This window comes from Oncorhynchus masou, chromosome 29 (assembly GCF_036934945.1).
Source record: "Oncorhynchus masou masou isolate Uvic2021 chromosome 29, UVic_Omas_1.1, whole genome shotgun sequence".
Classification (NCBI taxonomy): Eukaryota; Metazoa; Chordata; class Actinopteri; order Salmoniformes; family Salmonidae; genus Oncorhynchus; species Oncorhynchus masou.
The window spans coordinates 11,823,051-11,847,029 of NC_088240.1; the positions used below are offsets into that span (position 1 = coordinate 11,823,051).

The following is a 23,979-nucleotide window of genomic DNA, read 5'->3' on the forward strand; positions in this document are numbered from 1 at the left end:
AATAACACCATACCTACTGTGAAGCATGGGGGTGGAAACATCATGCTTTGGGGCTGTTTTTCTGCAAAGGGACCAGGACGACTGATCCGTGTAAAGGAAATAATGAATGGGGCCATGTATCGTGAGATTGAGTGAAAACCTCCTTCCATCAGCAAGGGCATTGAAAATGAAACGTGGCTGGGTCTTTCAGCATGACAATGATCCCAAACACACCACCCAGGCAACTAAGGAGTGGCTTCGTAAGAAGCATTTCAAGGTCCTGGAGTGGCCAAGCCAGTCTCCAGATCTCAACCCCATAGAAAATCTTTGGAGTGAGTTGAAAGTCCGTGTTGCCCAGCAACAGCCCCAAAACATCACTGCTCTCGAGGAGATTAGCATGGAGGAATGGGCCAAAATACCAGCAACAATGTGTGAAAACCTTGTGAAGACTTAAAGAAAACGTTTGACCTCTGTCATTGCCAACAAAGGGTATATAACAAAGTATTGAGATAAATAAGTATTTGGTCAATAACAAAAGTTTTCCACCATAATTTGCAAAACAAAATCATTATAAAATTCCTACAATGTGATTTTCTGATTTTTTTTCTCACTTTTCCTGTCATAGTTGAAGTGTACCTATGATGAAAATTACAGGCCTCTCATCTTTTTAAGTGGGAGAACTTGCACAATTGGTGGCTGACTAAATACTTTTTTGCCCCACTGTATATTCTCAGCCATCTACACACAATACCCCATAATGAAAAATTAGACATTTTTTACAGAGATATAATTTTTTTAAATGTATACATCTTTACATAAGTATTCAGACCCTTTGCTATAACTTGAAATTGAGCTCATGTGCATCTTGTTTCCATTGATCATCATTGAGATGTTTCTACAACTTAATTGAAGTTCACCTGTGGTAAATTCAATTGATTGGACATGATTTGAAAGGCACACCTGTCTATATAAGGTCCCACAGTTCACTGTCAGAGCAAAAACCAAGCCATGCGGTTGAAGGAATTGTCCAAAGAGCTCCGAGACAGGATTGTGTCGAGTCACATATTTGGGGAAAGGTACCAAAACGTTTCTGCAGCATCGAAGGTCACCAAGAACACAGTCGCCTCTATAATTCTTAAATAGAGGAAGTTTGGAACCACCAAGACTCTTCCTAGAGCTGGCCAAACTGAGCAATTATTGGAGAAGGGCCTTGGTCAGGGAGGTGACCAAGATCCTGATGGTCACTCTGACAGAGCTCTAGAGTTCCTCTGCAGAGATGGGAGAACCTTCCCAAAGGACAACCTTCTCTGCAGCACTCCACCAATCAGGCCTTTATGGTAGAGTGGCCAGACAGAAGCCACTCCTCAGTAAAAGGCACATGACAGCCCACCTAGAGTTTGCCAAAAGGCACCTAAAAGACGATAAGACCACGAGAAACAAGATTCTCTGATCTGATGAAATCAAGATTTAACTCTTTGGCCTTTATGCCAAGCGTCAACTCTGGAGGAAACCTGGCACCATCCCTACGATGAAGCATGGTGGCAGCATCATGTTGTGTGGATGTTTTTCAGCGGTAGGGACTGGGAGACTAGTCAGGATCGAGGCAAAGATGAATGGAGCAAAGTACGATCCTTGATGAAAACCTGCTCCAGAGTGCTCAGGACCTCAGACTGGGGTGAAGGTTCACCTTCCAACAGGACAACTACCTGAAGCACATAGCCAAGACAATGCAGGAGTGGCTTCGGGACAAGTCTCTGAATGTCCTTGAGTGGCCAAGCCAGAGCCCGGACGTAAACCTGATCGAACATCTCTGAATAGATCTGAAAATAGCTGTGCAGCAACGCTACCCATCCAACCTGTAAGAGCTTGAGAGGATCTGCAGAGAAGAATGGGAGAAATACAGGTGTGCCCCAAATACAGGTGTGCCAAGCTTGTAGCGTCATACCCAAGAAGACTTGAGGCTGTAATCACTGCCAAAGGTGCTTCAAAGTACTGAGTAAATTTAAGTAAAGTTAATTTGCAACATTTCTAAAAATCTGTTTTTGTTTTGTCATTGAAGGGTGTAATGTGTAATGTTTTTTTTCTCCTCATCAATTTAATACGTTTTAGAATAAAGTTGTAATACAACAATGTGGGAAAAGTCAAGGGCTCTGAATATTTCCAAAGGCACTGTACCTCTGTTAATACACACTTATTGGCAAAAGCTGGACACAAAATACAATTTCCTAGCCACCGCTTCTACATCTGCATTGCTTGCTGTTTTCTGTATAGCACTTTGACATTGGCCGATGTAAAAAGGGCTTTATAAATACATTTGATTGATTGCAAAACTCAACTCTATTCTTTGTACCGTAGCAACAGAGAAAAGTGAATGTTCGCTGCTTCCAACAGTGATCTTTCTATTCACCCCAGTAGGCTCCAAGAGGGGCAGTGGTAGTAATGGCGGCCTGTGTGTTTGTCCTGTCTACACGCTGATAACCAAAGACGCTGTGGGAATTGAAGAGAGCTGGATCTTATCTGTGATGGCTAATAGCTCAATATGGAGGAAATGTCACATTCTCCATATGAATGGAGAGAATGAGGGAAGGATGGATGGATGAAAGCGGCAGCACTAGCAGAGCGATTAATAGACTGTGGCTTTTCCTACTGTATACACAATGTTAGCTGGTAGAATGTGTTAGTGGCTTCCTAATAGTCTTGATCGTGTTATTTATGGGATGGTGTGAACATTTGAACATCTTGGCCATGTTCTGTTATAATCTCCACCCGGCAGCCAGAAGAGGACTGGCCACCCCACATAGCCTGGTTCCTCTCTAGGTTTCTTCCTTGGTTTTGGCCTTTCTAGGGAGTTTTTCCTAACCACCGTGCTTCTACACCTGCATTGCTTGCTGTTTGGGGTTTTAGGCTGGGTTTCTGTACAGCACTTTGAGATATCAGCTGATGTACAAAGGGCTATATAAATAAATTTGATTTTGATTTGATTTGTGCATCTACTGGTAACTATCTTGTAATGGTTCCTGGTGTCTGGATATAGACAAAATGTCATGCTGGTGTAAAGGATTGAGACAGGCGCAGGAATACATCATCATCTGAGTCTTTAATACACCCAAAACAAACACGTATACAAAACACTGGGATGTTCCCAAACATAAGCGCGAGGGTAAACCTCGTAGAATGACACAGAACCCGTAATACGCAATGCAAAAAACACGCAGCAGCCCAGGCTGAGACAATACAATAGATACTCATACCACCAACAGACATGGGAACAATAACATGCAGCCCAGGCTGAGACAATACAATAGATACTCATACCACCAACAGACATGGGAACAATAACATGCAGCCCAGGCTGAGACAATACAATAGATACTCATACCACCAACAGACATGGGAACAATAACATGCAGCCCAGGCTGAGACAATACAATAGATACTCATACCACCAACAGACATGGGAACAATAACATGCAGCCCAGGCTGAGACAATACAATAGATACTCATACCACCAACAGACATGGGAACAATAACATGCAGCCCAGGCTGAGACAATACAATAGATACTCATACCACCAACAGACATGGGAACAATAACATGCAGCCCAGGCTGAGACAATACAATAGATACTCATACCACCAACAGACATGGGAACAATAACATGCAGCCCAGACTGAGACAATACAATAGATACTCATACCACCAACAGACATGGGAACAATAACATGCAGCCCAGGCTGAGACAATACAATAGATACTCATACCACCAACAGACATGGGAACAATAACATGCAGCCCAGGCTGAGACAATACAATAGATACTCATACCACCAACAGACATGGGAACAATAACATGCAGCACAGGCTGAGACAATACAATAGATACTCATACCACCAACAGACATGGGAACAATAACATGCAGCCCAGGCTGAGACAATACAATAGATACTCATACCACCAACAGACATGGGAACAATAACATGCAGCCCAGGCTGAGACAATACAATAGATACTCATACCACCAACAGACATGGGAACAATAACATGCAGCCCAGGCTGAGACAATACAATAGATACTCATACCACCAACAGACATGGGAACAATAACATGCAGCCCAGGCTGAGACAATAGATACTCATACCACCAACAGACATGGGAACAATAACATGCAGCCCAGGCTGAGACAATACAATAGATACTCATACCACCAACAGACATGGGAACAATAACATGCAGCCCAGGCTGAGACAATAGATACTCATACCACCAACAGACATGGGAACAATAACATGCAGCCCAGGCTGAGACAAAAGATACTCATACCACCAACAGACATGGGAACAATAACATGCAGCCCAGGCTGAGACAATAGATACTCATACCACCAACAGACATGGGAACAATAACATGCAGCACAGGCTGAGACAATACAATAGATACTCATACCACCAACAGACATGGGAACAATAACATGCAGCAAAGGCTGAGACAATACAATAGATACTCATACCACCAACAGACATGGGAACAATAACATGCAGCACAGGCTGAGACAATACAATAGATACTCATACCACCAACAGACATGGGAACAATAACATGCAGCCCAGGCTGAGACAATACAATAGATACTCATACCACCAACAGACATGGGAACAATAACATGCAGCCCAGGCTGAGACAATACAATAGATACTCATACCACCAACAGACATGGGAACAATAACATGCAGCCCAGGCTGAGACAATACAATAGATACTCATACCACCAACAGACATGGGAACAATAACATGCAGCACAGGCTGAGACAATAGATACTCATACCACCAACAGACATGGGAACAATAACATGCAGCCCAGGCTGAGACAATACAATAGATACTCATACCACCAACAGACATGGGAACAATAACATGCAGCCCAGGCTGAGACAATAGATACTCATACCACCAACAGACATGGGAACAATAACATGCAGCCCAGGCTGAGACAATAGATACTCATACCACCAACAGACATGGGAACAATAACATGCAGCCCAGGCTGAGACAATACAATAGATACTCATACCACCAACAGACATGGGAACAATAACATGCAGCCCAGGCTGAGACAATACAATAGATACTCATACCACCAACAGACATGGGAACAATAACATGCAGCCCAGGCTGAGACAATACAATAGATACTCATACCACCAACAGACATGGGAACAATAACATGCAGCCCAGGCTGAGACAATACAATAGATACTCATACCACCAACAGACATGGGAACAATAACATGCAGCCCAGGCTGAGACAATACAATAGATACTCATACCACCAACAGACATGGGAACAATAACATGCAGCCCAGGCTGAGACAATACAATAGATACTCATACCACCAACAGACATGGGAACAATAACATGCAGCACAGACTGAGACAATACAATAGATACTCACACCACCAACAGACATGGGAACAATAACATGCAGCACAGGCTGAGACAACGCATAGGTACTCACACCATCAACGGACCTGGGACAATAATCGACAAAGGGCACATTTATACAAACACAATCAGTGAGGAGTTGGAACCAGGTGTGCTTAATGACACAGTTCAGTACAGCCTAGAAGGCCGGTGACATCGACCTCCGGAACTGGTGAACAGAATGAGCAGCAGTAATGGGGGAGGATCGTGACACAAACACATCAAGCTCTGAAAATCAACTACAGTCTCACACACACACACTGCTGTGGCCCACTGGAATAGTTTGAGTCTGAGCCATGGAAGAGATGTTGTGAATTACAGCACTAATCTGCTGTAATTAGCCAGGATGAAGCAGGTTTAAAGTGGAGCCCACCCAAACAAATGCATTTAGCCTACAGCAACACCCGGCTCAAACAGAGAGGGATGCTATGTTAGCTAGCAGGCTATGGCTATCAAACTGAGAGAGATGCTATGTTAGCTAGCAGGCTATGGCTATCAAACATAGAGAGATGCTATGTTAGCTAGCAGGCTATGGCTATTCAACAGTGATGGATGCTATGTTAGCTAGCAGGCTATGGCTATCAAACAGAGAGGGATGCTATGTTAGCTAGCAGGCTATGGCTATCAAACAGTGAGTGATGCTATGTTAGCTAGCAGGCTATGGCTATTCAACAGTGAGTGATGCTATGTTAGCTAGCAGGCTATGGCTATCAAACAGAGAGGGATGCTATGTTAGCTAGCAGGCCATTTAGTAGCCTAAACCTTTCGCTGTTACATTGAGCTTGGTGAATGGAGTACGAATGACAGTCATCAAATATGCTGTAATAGAAATGAATCCATTCTCATCTTAAACGGTATTGACCGTGTGAGGGATTTCCTCCTCTTCGTCTGAAGAAGCGAGAAGGATCGGAGGACCAATATGCGACGTGGTAAGTGTCCATGGTTCTTTTAATAAGAAATACTAAACATGAACACGACTTTATACAAAAACAATAAACGTGGAACGAACGAAACCCAAAACAATACCGTGTGGTGAAAAACACAGACACGGAAACAAACACCCACCAACAAACAGTGAAACCCAGGCTACCTAAGTATGATTCTCAATCAGAGACAACTAATGACACCTGCCTCTGAGAACCATACTAGGCCGAAACATAGAAATCCCAAAATCATAGAAAAACAAACAGACTGCCCAACCCAACTCACGCCCTGACCATACTAAATAATGACAAAACAAAGGAAATAAAAGGTCAGAACGTGACAGACCCGCCACTGGTTAAAAGTAAAGGTGGATCTACCAAACGTTGTGTGAAAGGGTAGCACTTTGAACATCATATTTAGACAAGGAAAAATAAACAGTGTACACTCTGCATAAAGGGTAAAGATTGAAGGCAGAAGTCTCTTGTTGAAGCAGGTGTAGGTTAGCAATATTGCTGCTGCCTCTGGGCCCTATCAGTCCTTGGTTGAGTCTGTACAGCACCAGTGATGATTTTTTCCCTCTCTCATTCTTTCTCTTTTTAAGCATGTGTGTGTGTGTGCGCGCTTGACAATTTCTCGCATGGAATAGCCTTAATTTCTCAGAAGAATAGACTGAGTTTCAGAAGAAATTATTTGTTTCTGGTCATTTTGAGCCTGTAATCGAACCCACAAATACTGATGCTCCAGATACTCAACTAGTCTAAAGATAGACAGTTTTATTGCTTCTTTAATCAGAACGGATTTCAGCTGTGCAAACATAATTGCAAAAGGGTTTTCTAATGATCAATTAGCCTTTTAAAATGATAAACTTGGATTAGCTAACACAACGTGCCATTGGAACACAGTAGAGATGGTTGCTGATAATGGGCCTCTGTACGCCTATGTAGATATTCCATATAAAATCTGCCGTTTCCAGCTACAATAGTCATTTACAACATTAACAATGTCTACACTGCATTTCTGATCAATTTGATGCTATTGTAATGGATAAAAAAAAATGATTCTTTCAAAAACAAGGACATTTCTAAGTGACCCCAACAGTAGTGGACATATCAGCTACACGTTCCTTCTCCCTCTCGCTCATAAATATACAACGTGCTCTTTGAATATAGTGGGAGTAAAAAAACAGCACCACATGGTAAAAGTATTGGACTCACTTCTCCTGGTCAATGAAGGAATGTTGTTGAATGAGGGGATGGAAGTGGTCAATGGAAAATAGCAACATCCTAAACAATCTTTACAGAGCACTGCACTGACTCCAGTTCACAGAGTGTGACTCTTTCCATGACCCCTGACCCTTATGACACACAGTCACCTCTAACCTCCCGCCAATTGGATTGGCTCTGGTGGTGGCCCCACCAGATGATTGGCTGCTGGAATTCTGTGGGTGGAGCCTAAGCAGTAACATGACATGTCTGTGGAAGGTCTTGTCCAACAAGAAGTACATCACCGGGTCGACCGAACTCCTCAGCGTGGTGAGACAAAGCAGGAAGTTCTTGACCTGAGACAAAAATCAACACACTTATGAAGTTTGACAGCTTTAAACTCTACTTCATGTAATATACCTAAGACTGATAAAACTTAACTCCACAAAACATGATTTGCTTCTGGAAGTGCTTTTGAGCCAAAACGAATGGACAAATATTGCCTATAGTTACAGTATATTGTCTATTGATAATGGTAAACTGCTGCACCTTTTAATTTAAAGGTTATATGAAAGTGTTGTTAACCTCGACAATGGCAGAGAGAGGATGGCAGGGCCCCCTAATGGTGGTGGCTGGGTCAGCTTGGTGCTGGACTATGGAGATAAAGATGGACTTGAAGATGTGGTAAGGCAACATGCACACTATCAGAACCACCTGTAGAGGAGAGGAGGAAGAGAGGAGAGGAGGAAAGGTTGAGATGAGAAGTTAGATAGATATGAGAAGTCGTTAGATATAAAGCAACTAGCTGTCTAGCGAGTAGCATCTGTGAGTCTTAGTCTTAATCATGAAGAAACCATTCAAATGGCTCCCCAAAACACACAGAAGACAGAATCCCCACCTGGATCACCACGATGTTCCGGAACACTCTTCCCAGTAGCCTCTGGGAACCATTGACAATGGCACACTCACGCGACCTCCATATATGCCTCGCCACCGCCACATACGACATCAGCACCAGCAGGAAACACATGAAGAAGATCACAATGGACACCACATTCGCCCCCCTTGACAGGCTTCCCCCCATCTCCATTGCCACACTGTAACACACACTCCCCCCCTTCTCCTCACCCCATCCTCCTCTCTCTCCATCCTCACTCCCTACATCCACCTTCGTCTCCTTCACTGAATAGTAAACTGTCACGGGTACTGTGGCAAACACCACGATTCCCCAGATCCAGGCGCACACGGCCTTGGCGAACCTCACCCGTCTCAGCCTGGTGAAGAAGGCATGGGGTAGCAGGGTGGTGCAGGTGCTGGGGCGGCTTGCGTGGGTGTGCTGGATGAGGGTGGCGAAGCGGCTGAGCGCCACCCAGGTCAGGATAAAGACACTGACGTAGATGTTGATCTGCTGAATGGGGGTGACCCCATGGAGGACCAGCTGGCACAGGGGGCTCCAGACCGGCCAACGTGAACCCTGGGAAGGAATTGACAAGGATTTTTTTTTTTTACTGTTCTTATTTTACGTTACGTGTCTTACCAGATATGTGACCCACCCCTTGATTGGTAGATCATGTGACCCATCCCTTGTTTGGTAGATCATGTGACCCACCCCTTGATTGGTAGATCATGTGACCCATCCCTTGTTTGGTAGATCATGTGACCCACCCCTTGATTGGTAGATCATGTGACCCATCCCTTGTTTGGTAGATCATGTGACCCACCCCTTGATTGGTAGATCATGTGACCCATCCCTTGTTTGGTAGATCATGTGACCCATCCCTTGTTTGGTAGATCATGTGACCCACCCCTTGATTGGTAGATCATGTGACCCATCCCTTGTTTGGTAGATCATGTGACCCACCCCTTGATTGGTAGATCATGTGACCCATCCCTTGTTTGGTAGATCATGTGACCCATCCCTTGTTTGGTAGATCATGTGACCCACCCCTTGATTGGTAGATCATGTGACCCATCCCTTGTTTGGTAGATCATGTGACCCACCCCTTGATTGGTAGATCATGTGACCCATCCCTTGTTTGGTAGATCATGTGACCCATCCCTTGTTTGGTAGATCATGTGACCCATCCCTTGTTTGGTAGATCATGTGACCCATCCCTTGTTTGGTAGATCATGTGACCCACCCCTTGATTGGTAGATCATGTGACCCATCCCTTGTTTGGTAGATCATGTGACCCATCCCTTGTTTGGTAGATCATGTGACCCACCCCTTGATTGGTAGATCATGTGACCCATCCCTTGTTTGGTAGATCATGTGACCCACCCCTTGATTGGTAGATCATGTGACCCATCCCTTGTTTGGTAGATCATGTGACCCATCCCTTGTTTGGTAGATCATGTGACCCACCCCTTGATTGGTAGATCATGTGACCCATCCCTTGTTTGGTAGATCATGTGACCCACCCCTTGATTGGTAGATCATGTGACCCATCCCTTGTTTGGTAGATCATGTGACCCATCCCTTGTTTGGTAGATCATGTGACCCACCCCTTGATTGGTAGATCATGTGACCCATCCCTTGTTTGGTAGATCATGTGACCCATCCCTTGTTTGGTAGATCATGTGACCCACCCCTTGATTGGTAAATCATGTGACCCATCCCTTGTTTGGTAGATCATGTGACCCACCCCTTGTTTGGTAGATCATGTGACCCATCCCTTGTTTGGTAGATCATGTGACCCATCCCTTGATTGGTAGATCATGTGATCCATTCCTTGATTGGTAGATCATGTGACCCATCCCTTGATTGGTAGATCATGTGACCCATCCCTTGATTGGTAGATCATGTGACCCATCCCTTGATTGGTAGATCATGTGACCCATCCCTTGATTGGTAGATCATGTGACCCATCCCTTGTTTGGTAGATCATGTGACCCACCCCTTGATTGGTAGATCATGTGACCCATCCCTTGATTGGTAGATCATGTGATCCATTCCTTACTCTCAGGATTGGTAGATCATTTAAAACAATTATAAATCTGCCTCACAAAACATGACTTTTAATACTTACAATTCTATATTATTATTATTATTTACAAGGCCTTTATAGAGGATTCATAAATTCTATAGAGGCCTTTATAGAGGCTTCAGAAATCATATATAGAAATCATTAATAATAGTCCAGGCGATATGTGCCAAATTTGAGGTGATATGTTAACTTTTTCATAAAAGCAGTTTGGGGGGCATGGTGGCCATTTTCCTTTCCGCCATAACCAAATAATGTATTTTGCGTCATAACTCCTGAACCAAACATGATAACACAGAAAATGTGAAGGTCAAGTATTTCAATGATGCCATGCACAACATCAAAAACAACCCCTGGTGTCTGTGGTGGCCATTTTGCTATTCCGCCATAACCAGACAATGTATTTTCTGTCATATCTGCTGAACAAACATAATAAGGGGACGTCTACACCTATGTTTTTATGGTCAATGATTACAATTGTGCTGTCGACAAGATAAATAGTTGTATTTTCAGGCGTGCATTAAATGTAAACTGGACATACAGTGGGGAGAACAAGTATCTGATACACTGCCGATTTTGAAGGTTTTCCTACTTACAAAGCATGTAGAGGTCTGTATTTTTTTATCATAGGTACACTTCAACTGTGAGAGACAGAATCTAAAACAAAAATACAGAAAATCACATTGTATTATTTTTAAGTAATTAATTTGCATTTTATTGCATGACATAAGTATTTGATACATCAGAAAAGCAGAACTTAATATTTGGTACATAAATCTTTGTTTGCAATTACAGAGATCATACGTTTCCTGTAGTTCTTGACCAGGTTTCCACACACTACAGCAGGGATTTTGGCCCACTCCTCCATACAGACCTTCTCCAGATCCTTCAGGTTTCGGGGCTGTCGCTGGGCAATACGGACTTTCAGCTCCCTCCAAAGATTTTCTATTGGGTTCACTCCTTAGTTGCCCTGGCTGTGTGTTTCGGGTCATTGTCATGCTGGAAGACCCAGCCACGACCCATCCTCAATGTTCTTACTGAGGGAAGGAGGTTGTTGGCCAAGATCTCGCGGTACATGGCCCCATCCATCCTCCCCTCAATACGGTGCAGTCGTCCTGTCCCCTTTGCAGAAAAGCATACCCAAATAATGACGTTTCCACCTCCATGCTTCACGGTTGGGATGGTGTTCTTGGGGTTGTACTCATCCTTCTTCTTTCTCCAAACACGGCGAGTGGAGTTCAGACCAAAAAGCTCTATTTTTGTCTCATCAGACCACATGACCTTCTCCCATTCCTCCTCTGGATCATCCAGATGGTCAATGGCAAACTTCAAACGGGCCTAGACATGCGCTGGCTTGAGCAGGGGGACCTTGCTGCGCTGCAAGATTTTAATCCACGAAGGTGTGGTGTGTAACTAATGGTTTTCTTTGAGACTGTGGTCCCAGCTCTCTTCAAGTCATTGACCAGGTCCTGCCGTGTAGTTCTGGGCTGATCCCTCACCTTTGTCATGATCATTGTTGCCCCACGATGTGAGACCTTGCATGGAGCCCCAGACCGAGGGTGATTTACCGTTATCTTGAACTTCTTCCATTTTTTAATAATTGCGCCAACCGTTGTTGCCTTCTCACCAAGCTCCTTGCCTATACATGCTCTACATGCTTTTTAAGTAGGAAAACCTGCAAAATCGGCAGTGTATCAAATACTTGTTCTCCCCACTGTAGGTGGGGAAGTAGGCACAGTCTTTTTGGATCTTAAAAAGGCCTTTGATACTGTGAATCATGAGGTCCTTCTATCCAAACTATCCTCCCTTAATGTGTCCACTGAAGTCATTAGTTGGATGTATTCCTATCTGACAAATAGAAGTCAAAGGGTTTGTTTGGGAGACACTCAGTCAGACTCTCTTTACTATAACATTGGGGTCCCACAGGGGTCAATATTAGGTCCCCTTCTGTTTACCATCTATTTAAATGATCTCCCACTTGCTTGCCATAAGAACATGCAGATGTATGCAGACAATACAGTTCTGTATGTACACTCAAAAAATAGACTACTTGTTGTTATTTTCTTATGGATCGGTGGAACACTAGCTTCATTCAAAAATACAAGTGTCATGCATGATTCTTTAGTTTAGAATCTTGGTACTCGAACCACGTTGTCCAATTTGCAATAGGCTTTACGGCGAAAGCATAGCGTTTGATTGTCTGAGGACAGCGCCCCGCATACATTCAGCATAAACATATTTTGTAAACCAGCACAGGCGTCACAAAAATCAGAAATAGCGATAAAACAAATCACTTACCTTTGAAGATCTTTCTCTATTTGTAATCCCAAGGGTCCCAGTTACACAACAAATGGTTGTTTTGTTCGATAAAGTTAATTATTTAAAAGAGTTGGATCTCCCCCTTTTAAAAGTGGTAGGACAAATGTTGATTTACAGATCTTTGGATTTACATTACATTCCAGGGTTAGATTGAACAGATATGTAAGTGGTTCAGCTATGAAATCCGCTGCCAGATTTAAAAAGCAGGGATCAAACAAATCAGGACCTGCAGAATTTCTATGATCTAAGGATTTAAGGACTTTATGTACCTCTTGCACTGAGAATGGCAATAAGCTAAAAGTTTGACCAGCTCTCACCCGTTCCTCCACACAGGGTTGTATAGAGACAGAGGACACTGAATTTCGACCACCTTCTGCTCCCAGCTGTGCACTGGACACCATATGTGAATTGATTGCCCCCCATCTATCTTCAGAGCTCATGCTGTTAGGTGACCTAAACTGGGACATGCTTAACCTCTCTGGCCCACCCGGGACGCAACCGCACCCCCTGCCAACAATAAATGCAAATGCGCTACACCAAATGCTAATAGCACTCGTTAAAACTCAAACGTTCATTAAAATTCACATGCAGGGTAGTCAATTCAAGCTACACTCGTTGTGAATCAAGCCAACGAGTCAGATTTGTAAAATGCTTTTCGGCGAAAGCATGAGTAGCTATTATCTGATAGCAGGCAACACGCCGAAATACCAGAAGGGGACGTAAACAAAGGAATTAGCGTAGCCGGCGCTACACAAAACACAGAAATAAAATATAAAACATTCATTACCTTTGATGAGATTCTTTGTTGGCACTCCTATATGTCCCATAAACATCACAATTGGGTCTTTTTTTCGATTAAATCGGTCCTTGTGTACCCAAAATGTCAATTTATGAACACCGTCAGATCCAGTAAAAACACATTTTTTAAACGTAACGTTATTTTTTTAAATTAAAAAAGTTGCCTTTGACAAAACACTTCAAACTACTTCTGTAATCCAACTTTAGGTATTACTAAACGTTAATAAACGATCAAATTGATCACGGAGCGATCTGTATTCAATAAGGACGAGTTTGGGAAACATAACTAACTTTTCCGGTTCCATTGTTTACAGCTGTGGACTTGACAACCGGATGTGGCTATTACTCAGATGACCAACGATTTAGGTGAAGCGAAATCACAACACTGGCGACATCGTGTGGAAGTTATAGGAACTGTATTCTCAGCCTTAACTATTTTTCCTTCCAATAGACAATACATGGGCTGGCGGATTGATTTTTTCTTCATCGATTTAGTGACCAGGTTTTCTGGCGATTTTGACCACGGAACTCATTCTGTTATAGTCACAGACACCATTGACCCAGTTCTAGAAACTTCAGAGTGTTTTCTATGCACACATACTAATCATATGCATATTCTATATTCCTGGCATGAGTAGCAGGATGTTGAAATGTTGTGCGATTTTTAACAGAATGTTGAAAAAAGTAGCCCGATCTCTAAGAGGTTTAACACCCCGGCCATCCTACAATCTAAGCTTGATGCCCTCAATCTCATACAAATTATCAATGAACCTACCAGGTACAACCCCAAATCTGTAAACACAGGCACCCTCATAGATATCATCCTGACCAACCTGCCCTCCAAATACACATTTGCTGTCTTCAACCAGGATCTCAGCTATCACTGCCTCATTGTCTGCGTCAGTAATGGGTCTGCGGTCAAACGACCACCCCTCATCACTGTCAAACCCTGTCTAATCGACCTGGCCCAGGTATCCTGGAAGGATATTGACCTCATTCTGTCAGTAGAGGATGGTTATTCTTTGAAAGTGATTTCCTCACCATCTTAAATAAGCATGCCCCATTCAAAAAATGTTGACCCAGGAACAGATATAGCCCTTGGTTTACTCCAGACCTGACTGCCCTTGACCAGCACAAAAACATCCTGTGGCGTTCTACATTAGCATCGAATAGCCCCCGTGATATGCAAAATTTCAGGGAAGTTAGGAACCACTATACCCAGACAGTTAGGAAAGCAAAAAGTTCTGGGACACTGTAAAGTCCATGGAGAATAAGAGCACCTCCTTCCAGCTGCCCACTGCACTGAGGCTAGGAAACACTGTCACCACCGATAAATCCGCGATAATTGAGAACTTCAATAAGCATTTTTCTACAGCTGGCCATGCTTTCCACCTGGCTACCCCTACCCTGGCCACCAGCTTTGCACACCCCTCAGCAACTTGCCCAAGCCCACCCACTTCTCCTTCACCCATAATCCAGATAGCTGATGTTCTGAAAGAGCTGAAAAATCTGGACCCCTACAAATTTGCCGGGCTAGACAATCTGAACCCTCTCTTTCTAAAATTATCTGCCAAAATTGTTGCATCCCCTATTAATAGCCTGTTCAACCTCCCTTTCGTATCATCTGAGATCCCCAAAGATTGGAAAGCTGCCGCGGTCATCCCCCTCTTCAACGGGGGAGACACTCTAGACCCAAACTGCTACAGACCTATATCTATCCCACCCGGCCTTTCTAATGTCTTCGAAAGGCAAGTTAACCAACAGATCACGGACCATTTCGAATCCCACCGTACCTTCTCCGCTATGCAATCTGGTTTCAGAGCTGGTCATGGGTGCACCTCAGTCAAGCTTAAGGTCATTAACGATATCATAACCACCATCGATAAAAGACAATACTGTGCAGCTGTATTCGTCGACCTGGCCAAGGCTTTCGACTCTGTTAACCACCACATTCTTATCGGCAGACTTGGTTTCTCAAATGACTGCCTTGCCTGTTCAGTGTGTCAAATCAGAGGGCCTGTTGTCCGGAACTCTGGCAGTCTCTATGGGGGTGCCACAGGGTTCAATCCTTGGGCCGACTCTTTTCTCTGATCGCTGCCAACACCTGCCCGCCCATCCAGCATCACTACTCTGGACGGTTCTGAGAATATGTGGACAACTACAAATACCTAGGTGTCTGGTGAGACTGTAAACTCTCCTTCCAGACTCACATTAAGCATCTCCAATCCAAAATTAAATCTAGAATCGGCTTCCTATTTCTCAACAAAGCTGTAACGGTTTCCCCCGCATCTCCGGAGAGACGGGAGAACCTGGAGGGAGGAGACGGAGAGACAGCCTGGCTGGTGAGATCTACAGGAGGCCTGGTGCGTGGAGGAGGCACCGGAAGGACAGGGCTGTGGGGGAGCACTGGAGCTCTGGTGCGCAGCCTTGGCACCACTCCTCCAGGCTGGATGACCACTTTAGCCCGGACCCAGAGTGCAGGCACAGGTTGAACCGGGCTGTGGGTGAGCACTGGAGATCTGGTGCACACCACTTGCACCTCTCCCTTAGGCTCAATACCCACATTCGCCCGGCACGGGCGGAGCGCAGATATAGGACGCACTGCACCCTCCCAGCGCCCCGGAGACACAGCACGCAGAGCCGGCGCAGGATACCCTGGGACGAAACGGTGTACCGGAGACCAAACACGCTGGGCCGGCACAATACACCCTGGCTGGATGCCCACTCTCGCATGGCACCTGCGGGGGGGGGGGGCTGGCCTATAGCGCATCGGGCTATGAGCGCACACTGGCGACACCATGCGCTTGACCACATAACACGGTGCCTGACCAGTACTGCGCTTCTTCCGGTAAGCACGGGGAGTTGGCTCAGGTCTATTGCCTGACTCCGCCAATCTCCCCGTGTGCCTCTCGTGCCTGTTGCGCTGCCTTACCTCATATCGCCGCCGCTCAGCTCTCTCTGCCTCCAGATCTTCCTTGGGGTGGCGATATTCCCCAGCCTGTGCCCAGGGTCCCTTGCCTTCCAGTATCACCCCCCAAGTCCAGGAGTCCAGAACCCTCTGCTCCTGGTTACCACGCTGCTTGGCCCTTTGGTGGTGGGTAGTTCTGTAACGGTTTTCCTCCTCTTCTGAGGAGGAGTAGGAAAGATCGGACCAATGCGTAGCGTGGTAAGTGTCCATATTTTAATGAAATATAACCGAACACTGAATACAAAAGAACAAGAGAAATAAATGAAAACCGAAACAGTTCTGTATGGTAAAACACAGACACAGAAAACAACTACCCACAGGCCCTAGTGGGAAAACAGGCTGCCTAAGTATGGTTCTCAATCAGAAACAACGATCGACAGCTGCCTCTGATTGGGAACCATACCAGACCAAAACACAGAAATACAAAACCTAGAAAACACAAAATTGAATGCCAACCCCAACTCACGCCCGGACCAAACTAAAACAGAGACATAAAAAATGAACTAAGGTCAGGACGTGACAAAAGCATCCTTCACTCATGCTGCCAAACATATCCTCGTAAAACTGACTATCCTACCGATCCTTGGCTTCAGCAATGTCATTTACAAAATAGCCTCCAGGTCATCTATATGTCTTTGCTAGGTAAAGCCCCGCCTTATCTCAGCTCACTGGTCATCATAGCAGCACCCACCCGTAGCACGCGCTCCAGCAGGTATATTTCACTGGTCACCCCCAAAGCCAATTCCTCCTTCGGACGTCTTTCCTTACAGTTCTCTGCTGCCAATGACTGGAACAAACTAGGAAAATCACTGAAGAAGGAGACTCATATCTCCCTCACTAGCTTTAAGCAACAGCTGTCAGAGCAGCTCACAGATCACTGCACCTGCACATGGCCCATCTGTAAATAGCCCACCCAACTACCTCATCCCCATACTGTTATTTATTTTATTTATTTTGCTCCTTTGCACCCCAGTATCTCTACTTGCACACTCATCTTCTGCACATCTATTACTCCAGTGTTTATTTGCTATATTGTAATTATTTCACCACTATGGCCTATTTATTGCCTTACCTCCCTTATCCTAACTCATTTGCACACACTGTACATAGACTTTTTCTATTGTATTATTGACTGTATGTTTGTTTATTCCATGTGTAACTCTGTGTTGTTGTTTGTGTCACACTGCTTTGCTTTATCTTGGCCAGATCGCAGTTGTAAATGAGAACTTGTTCTCAACTAGCCTAACTGGTTAAATAAAGGTGAAATAAAATAAAACATTTCATTAAGTCAACTGGGTAAGATTCATAGAATTATAAAACATTTTTAAATCATCAGACACCGGCTTTAACCAACACCAGTTGAGATCACCAATCAAGATCATTACACTGTAAAGACGTTTAGACCTAACGTGCATCAGAGAAGAAAATTCATCATAGAGAGCAGAGGGGAGGTTTATAACAGCCGATCACAGTTATAGAGAGCAGAGGGGGGTCTATAACAGCCAATCACAGTTATAGAGAGCAGAGGGGAGGTTTATAACAGCCGATCACAGTTATAGAGAGCAGAGGGGGGTCTATAACAGCCAATCACAGTTATAGAGAGCAGAGGGGAGGTCTATAACAGCCAATCACAGTTATAGAGAGCAGAGGGGAGGTCTATAACAGCCAATCACAGTTATAGAGAGCAGAGGGGAGGTCTATAACAGCCAATCAAAGTTATAGAGAGACCCTTTGAAACCTCAATATTCAAAGCAAGAAATTCCAACTGTTTACAAATAGTTTCAGACTTTGCCACACTTACAAGGAATTTAGTTTTTACATATATAGCCACACCACCTTTCTTAACTCAATCAGTGTGATACACATTGTAACCATTTATACAAATATCCTTATCAAGATCAGACTTGCTGAGCCAGGTTTCAGAAAACACAATTACATCAACATCAGTTGATTTAGCCCAAGTCCTAACCCCATCCATTTTTGACAACAGGCTGCGTACATTTAAATGAAAAATACCAAAACCAGATTTTGATTTAAAAGCAGAGGGGGTTTGGAGACATTGCATATCAGGGCCAGGGTTAGGTTGCACATTACCTGATATCAACAAAAGAAGAATAACTAGGCATCTCTGTTTAATAACCTTGCACGGCTTCTCTTTTTTAAGAGACCTACTGCAAGCAAATTCTACAAGTGAGTTCACAGACAATACAAAGCAGTCAATTAAAACCATTAGACTTTGGTAGTGACAAAAGTTTGTACTGTTCACATCATGCCACAAATGCATCGGCACGTGGACGGAGTGAAAAAGAGCGAGTTCCCGCAGACAGAATGTCAGATGTACTCACCCAGCGAGTTCAGTAAAGTCAGTCCACAAGGCATTACCACGAAAATTAACATTTTCTCTGAGAGATGTAAGAAATTGAGGCCAATGAAAGGTAAAGGGAGAGAGGGACAGTGTGTATTGGTGAGTCTGTATGTGAGTGTGTGTGCATGTGAGTAGATTGGGTGTGGGGGTTATAAAACGGGTTGGGATTGTTGAGCTGCCTCTGACAGCCAGGTGGAGAGCGAAGAGGAGCAGCTTGGACGAGACACTGCAGAGAGGAAGCTGAGGAAAGAACTCAGGCCAGCCAGAGATAGGGTTACTTTGGTAAACTTTGAGGAAAGAAGTGTGAATAGCGAGAAAAAGAAAAAAAACATTAAAAAAAAAATTTGAGTTGAGGGAGACCCGTGATCTTTACACCAGCAAAACAAAATAGTTTGCACTACACAACAAGGAAATTGTGGGTTTACACAACCATAAATGAATATGCTATTAGTAGGTTAAAATCTATTAGTCACAGACAAAGGACTTGACATGCTGCCATCTTGGATTTGAACAGATAAATTGGTAGATGGGTAAAACATTGAATATCCCTTTGAGCATGGTGAAGTTATTAATGACATTTTGGATTGTGTATCAGTACAACCAGTCACTACAAAGATAGAAGTGTCCTTCCTAACTCAGCTGCAGGAGAGGAAGGGCACCGCTCAGGGATTTCACCATGAGGCCAATGGTGACTTTAAAACAGGTACAGAAATAAATGGTTGTGATAGGAGACAACTGAGGATTGATCAACAACATTGTAGTTACTCCACAATACTAACCTAATTGACAGAGTGAAAAGAAGGAAATCTGTACAGAATAACAATATTCCAAACGTGCATCCTGTTTGTAACAAGGAACTAAAGTAATACTGCAAAAGATGTGGCAAAGCAATTAACTTTTTGTACTGAATGCAAAATGTTATGTTTGGGACAAATACAATACAACACATTTCTGAGTACCACTCCATATTTTCAAGCATAGTTGTCACTGCATCATGTTATGGGTATGCTTGTAATTTTTAAGGACTGGGAAGTTTTTCCAGATAAGAAATAAACGAAATAAACAAAATCCTAGAGGAAAACTTGGTTCAGTCTGCTTTTCAACAGACTATGCTTTTCAACAGTAAGTCGCTCTGGATAAGAGCGTCTGCTAAATGACTTAAATGTAAATGTAAACAGACACTTATTGTCCAGCCGTTCAGCAGGACAATAACCTAAAACACGGCCAAATATACACTGACGGTGCTATTTACAGTTTTGACTTAAATCGTCTTGATAATCTATGGCAAGACTTGAAAATGATCAACATCCAACTCGACAGAATTTTTTTAAATGCTTTGTGAATATGTGCAAATATTGTACAATCCAGGTGTGCAAACCCAGAAAGACGTACAGCTGTAATCACTGCCAAAGGTGATTCTAACATATATTGACTCAGGGGATTGAATACTTATCTAATCAAGATATATTAGTGTTTTAAAAGTGTTCCCCAAAAAATTCCACTTTGACATTTAAATATTTTGTGTAAACCGCTAACAAAAAAATGACAATTAAAACCATTTTAATCCCACTTTGTAACACAACAAAATGTGGTAAAAGTAATGGGGTAAAGCCACTGTAACACCAGAAAATGTCCAAAAAGATTAGAACCAGCTTATCTGCTTTTATACTCTGATTTGACCATTAGATGTTCAATGTTCAATGGCGATCTTATTGGATTTCTTCCCACGGTTTACCATGGCAGTGCACCATTATATAATAATCTGAACTGTTTATTTTTTGCATGGTGTCATTGTAATCCTTGACCATCAACACATAAGGGTAGACATCACCATTTCTGTAATATCATGTTTGGTTTAGGAGATATGACACAAAATACATTATTTGGTTATGGCGGAATGAAACATTTCCGCCGTGGTTTTTCCGATGCCTCCATTTCTGAAAATGTTCACGGCCCCAAACTGTACAAATGAACCAAATTTCATGCTTTTATGAAAAAGTTTACATCATTTTCACAGAACACCTGGATTTTAAACACATTTCATGCTTTACAAAAAAAGGTGGCAAAAGGGTTTTAGTACTACATTTGGCCAAGATTCAGAACCAATCCAACTGTCAGTAGAAGATGACGGTACCTGTGAGTAGTAGGCGGCCAGGAAGGGGGTGGTGAGGGAGAGGCACAGGTTGCACAGGCCCAGGTGGAACAGGTAGACATGGGTGGAGGTCTGGGTGGGAATACTCCTCAGGAACACCCAGATAGAGAGAGCGTTGCCCGGGAGACCCGTAAGGAAGAGGAGGGCGTAGATGGAGGGGAGGATGAAGCAGGTGGTGAAAGAGGGGCAGAGGTGGGAGACAGGGAAGGTTGTTATGGCAGAGAAGGTGGAGGCATTGAGGCAGAAGGTGTTAGACACAGGTGGGAAGGGTTGGGATGTGTTCTCCATTGATCTGTCAGACTAACAGAGAGAAATAGTAAATCCAGGAGGGGAGGGAGAGAAAGGCATTTTCAGTAGTTTAGACATTAATCCCAAACTGTATATGAAACAGTGGCTCTGTCCGAATACCCACACTAGCGTACTACATATTAAACTGAATAGTATGTACTCATCGTCGCATACTGTTTTTGTAATGACCCTGGGTTTATAATGATGTAATGTTTAGTAAAATAGTATGCAGCATGCCATTGCTACGGCTTCGAATATATAACTGGTTAGCTAGGTTAAATATGTTGTCGCTCAATAACTGCATGCTTATCAGGTATCCAGCTAACTTAAAGTCCTACTAAAGCACGTTGTAGCGGCTCTCGTTGGTGGTAGGAAGAGTAGACCAAAGTGCAGTGGGGAGTGTTCATGATACTTTTATTCAAAAAACACTCAAACATAATAACAAAAGCGAAAACGAAAGCCCACAGTTCTGTCACAGACACTAAACAGCCCACAGACACTAAACAGCAAACAAGATCCCACAACCTAATGGTGGGGAAAAGGGCTGCCTAAGTATGATCCCCAATCAGAGACAACGATAGACAGCTGCCACTGATTGGGAAACACACTGGCCAAAAAACAAAGAAACAGAAAACCTAGAATTTCCCACCCGAGTCACACCCTGACCTAACCAAACATAGAGAATAATAAGGATCTCTAAGGTCAGGGCGTGGCACACGTAGCTAATGTAAGCTACAGTATTTAGCTAAAGTAAAGGCACGGTAGGCTGCAAGTAACGATCATTTTTCAAAGATATGCGATTAAATAGTTGTGATCATTTTAAGGACAACAACAACAGGAGACTCTTTGCTAGTCCTCTTTGCCTTCTTCCGTTCGTTTTTTTAATCAAATCTCGAATACCTCCTTTTATCCAGTTTGAATGATTTTTTGGCTGTGAAATTGCCCGAAAAGTTTACAATGAATTAATTCTACATGAGAAGCCGAAACGAGTATGACATTTGGGCATTTAAAGTGTCATATACAATTTCTTTACAAACTCTAACACCGTACCCATACCGTCCGCGCACGTGCGCTATCATGCACAAATACATTTTGTCCTCCCACACCAAACGCGATCACGACGTGCAGGTTCAAATATTATTTTTTTTAACTCTGAACCAATTATATTCATTTGGGGACAGGTCGAAAAGCGTTAAACATTTATGGCAATTTAGCTAGCTAGCTTGCAGTTGCTAGCTAATGTGTCCTATTTAGCTAGCTTGCTGTTGCTAGCTAATTTGTCCTGGGATATAAACTTTGAGTTGTTATTGTACCTGAAATGCACAATTAATCCAAACACAAAACGGTCAACCGAATCGTTTCTAGTCATCTCTCCTCCTTCCAGGCTTTTTCTTCTTTGGACTTTATATGGAGATTGGCATCTTAACTTTCATAGTTACCATGACGATGACCGAAATCAGTTTCAATCTACGCCCTCCCCGCGTTTTAATCAGACACTGAACATGGATATGCAATACAGTAACTGAATGTAAATCTAGCAAGTGTCAGCTTTGTGCAATTACATACAAATGTAGCATAGGAGCTAGATTTTTAAAAATATGGTTATAAACAAGGTACCAGTTCTTGTATCACTAAGATAGTAGCTGTTAGTAAAGAGCACATTATGAATGAGCAGTCAGTAGACATTATTTACATTGAAGCAAGTTCCTGTCCGAACAGTTCCTATTTCCTACTGATGGAATATTGACAACAATGGTATTGTGTTGTTCTGGTCACCAAGAAACCAAACAAAACCATAACATGATTATTTGTTTAATTTGTAAATCTATTCACATTGTGTGTTTTCATACATTTTTTCTGTAATTACTGTATAACCATTCATATTAATGGTCCTCGTATCATGTCAGAAGTATCAAAACATGTAAATCAACTGTTGTACATATTATAAAAGCACTATAATTTGAAGTGTTCATGATTGTTTGTTTGTCCTTTCTTTTGTTGAACTTAAAACAGCAACTAAGCATTCAACCTCAGTAAAACTCTTAACTAACCAAAAATGCTAGTGTAGAAAACTGTGACCATTTTCTCATAAAGCCAATTCCTACTTTCTGTTAAATCCACAGCCATTTTCACACTAACAGTTGTTTTTTTAAAGAAATGTTTTCACAAAGATTAATACTTACAGTACAGAGATCAATGATGTCTATTTATGAGGTAGTGAATTGTAAGATATGTTGGTATGAAAGGTGCATGTGGAGCATAAAATATCCTGTTTGTCCCCTCAGCTTTTAATAGGGGAAGTGTGTGAGAAAGAGAACAGAACGCAAGAGAGTGTACGTGTGTGTGCGTGTCTATATTTGAATGCATGCGATGTGGGTTGGTTCACGATGTGTGGGTGAGATGTGATCATAGGAAGACGAAAGAGGCAGTACTGAGAGAGCAGTGGGAGAAGTTGTGGTCCACAGCCTCTTACAGTCGCCCACAAGAACGGCTGTGTCTGTCTGTCTGTCTGTCTGT

The 23,979-nt window shown here is 43.1% G+C and overlaps 2 protein-coding genes across 15 annotated transcripts in view; one reads left to right on the forward strand and one right to left on the reverse strand.

Annotated features, from left to right (window-relative positions):
- LOC135518984 (peripheral plasma membrane protein CASK-like) overlaps positions 1-23,979 on the forward strand; it is a 239,730-nt gene that overhangs the window by 125,663 nt on the left and 90,088 nt on the right. The window lies entirely within an intron of this gene.
- On the reverse strand, positions 5,270-23,912 carry LOC135518983 (probable G-protein coupled receptor 82). The gene is made up of 5 exons (XM_064943982.1): positions 23,646-23,912; positions 21,157-21,474; positions 8,487-9,062; positions 8,174-8,302; positions 5,270-7,944 (listed from the first exon to the last, which is right to left on the reverse strand). Exons 2-5 carry the CDS (start codon positions 21,460-21,462, stop codon positions 7,681-7,683), a joined length of 1,275 nt encoding a protein of 424 aa, XP_064800054.1. The 5' UTR covers positions 21,463-21,474; positions 23,646-23,912; the 3' UTR covers positions 5,270-7,680.

Bases quoted from the DNA above. Each gene is read 5' to 3' on its own strand.
- LOC135518983 (XM_064943982.1), bottom strand. From the start codon at position 21,462: ATGGAGAACACATCCCAACCCTTCCCACCTGTGTCTAACACCTTCTGC. The intron at 9,063-21,156 runs GTACCGTCATCT...ATTCCTTCCCAG, and splicing joins TGGCCGCCTACTACTCACAG to GGTTCACGTTGGCCGGTCTG. The intron at 8,303-8,486 runs GTGGGGATTCTG...TCTCCTCTACAG, and splicing joins GGAACATCGTGGTGATCCAG to GTGGTTCTGATAGTGTGCAT.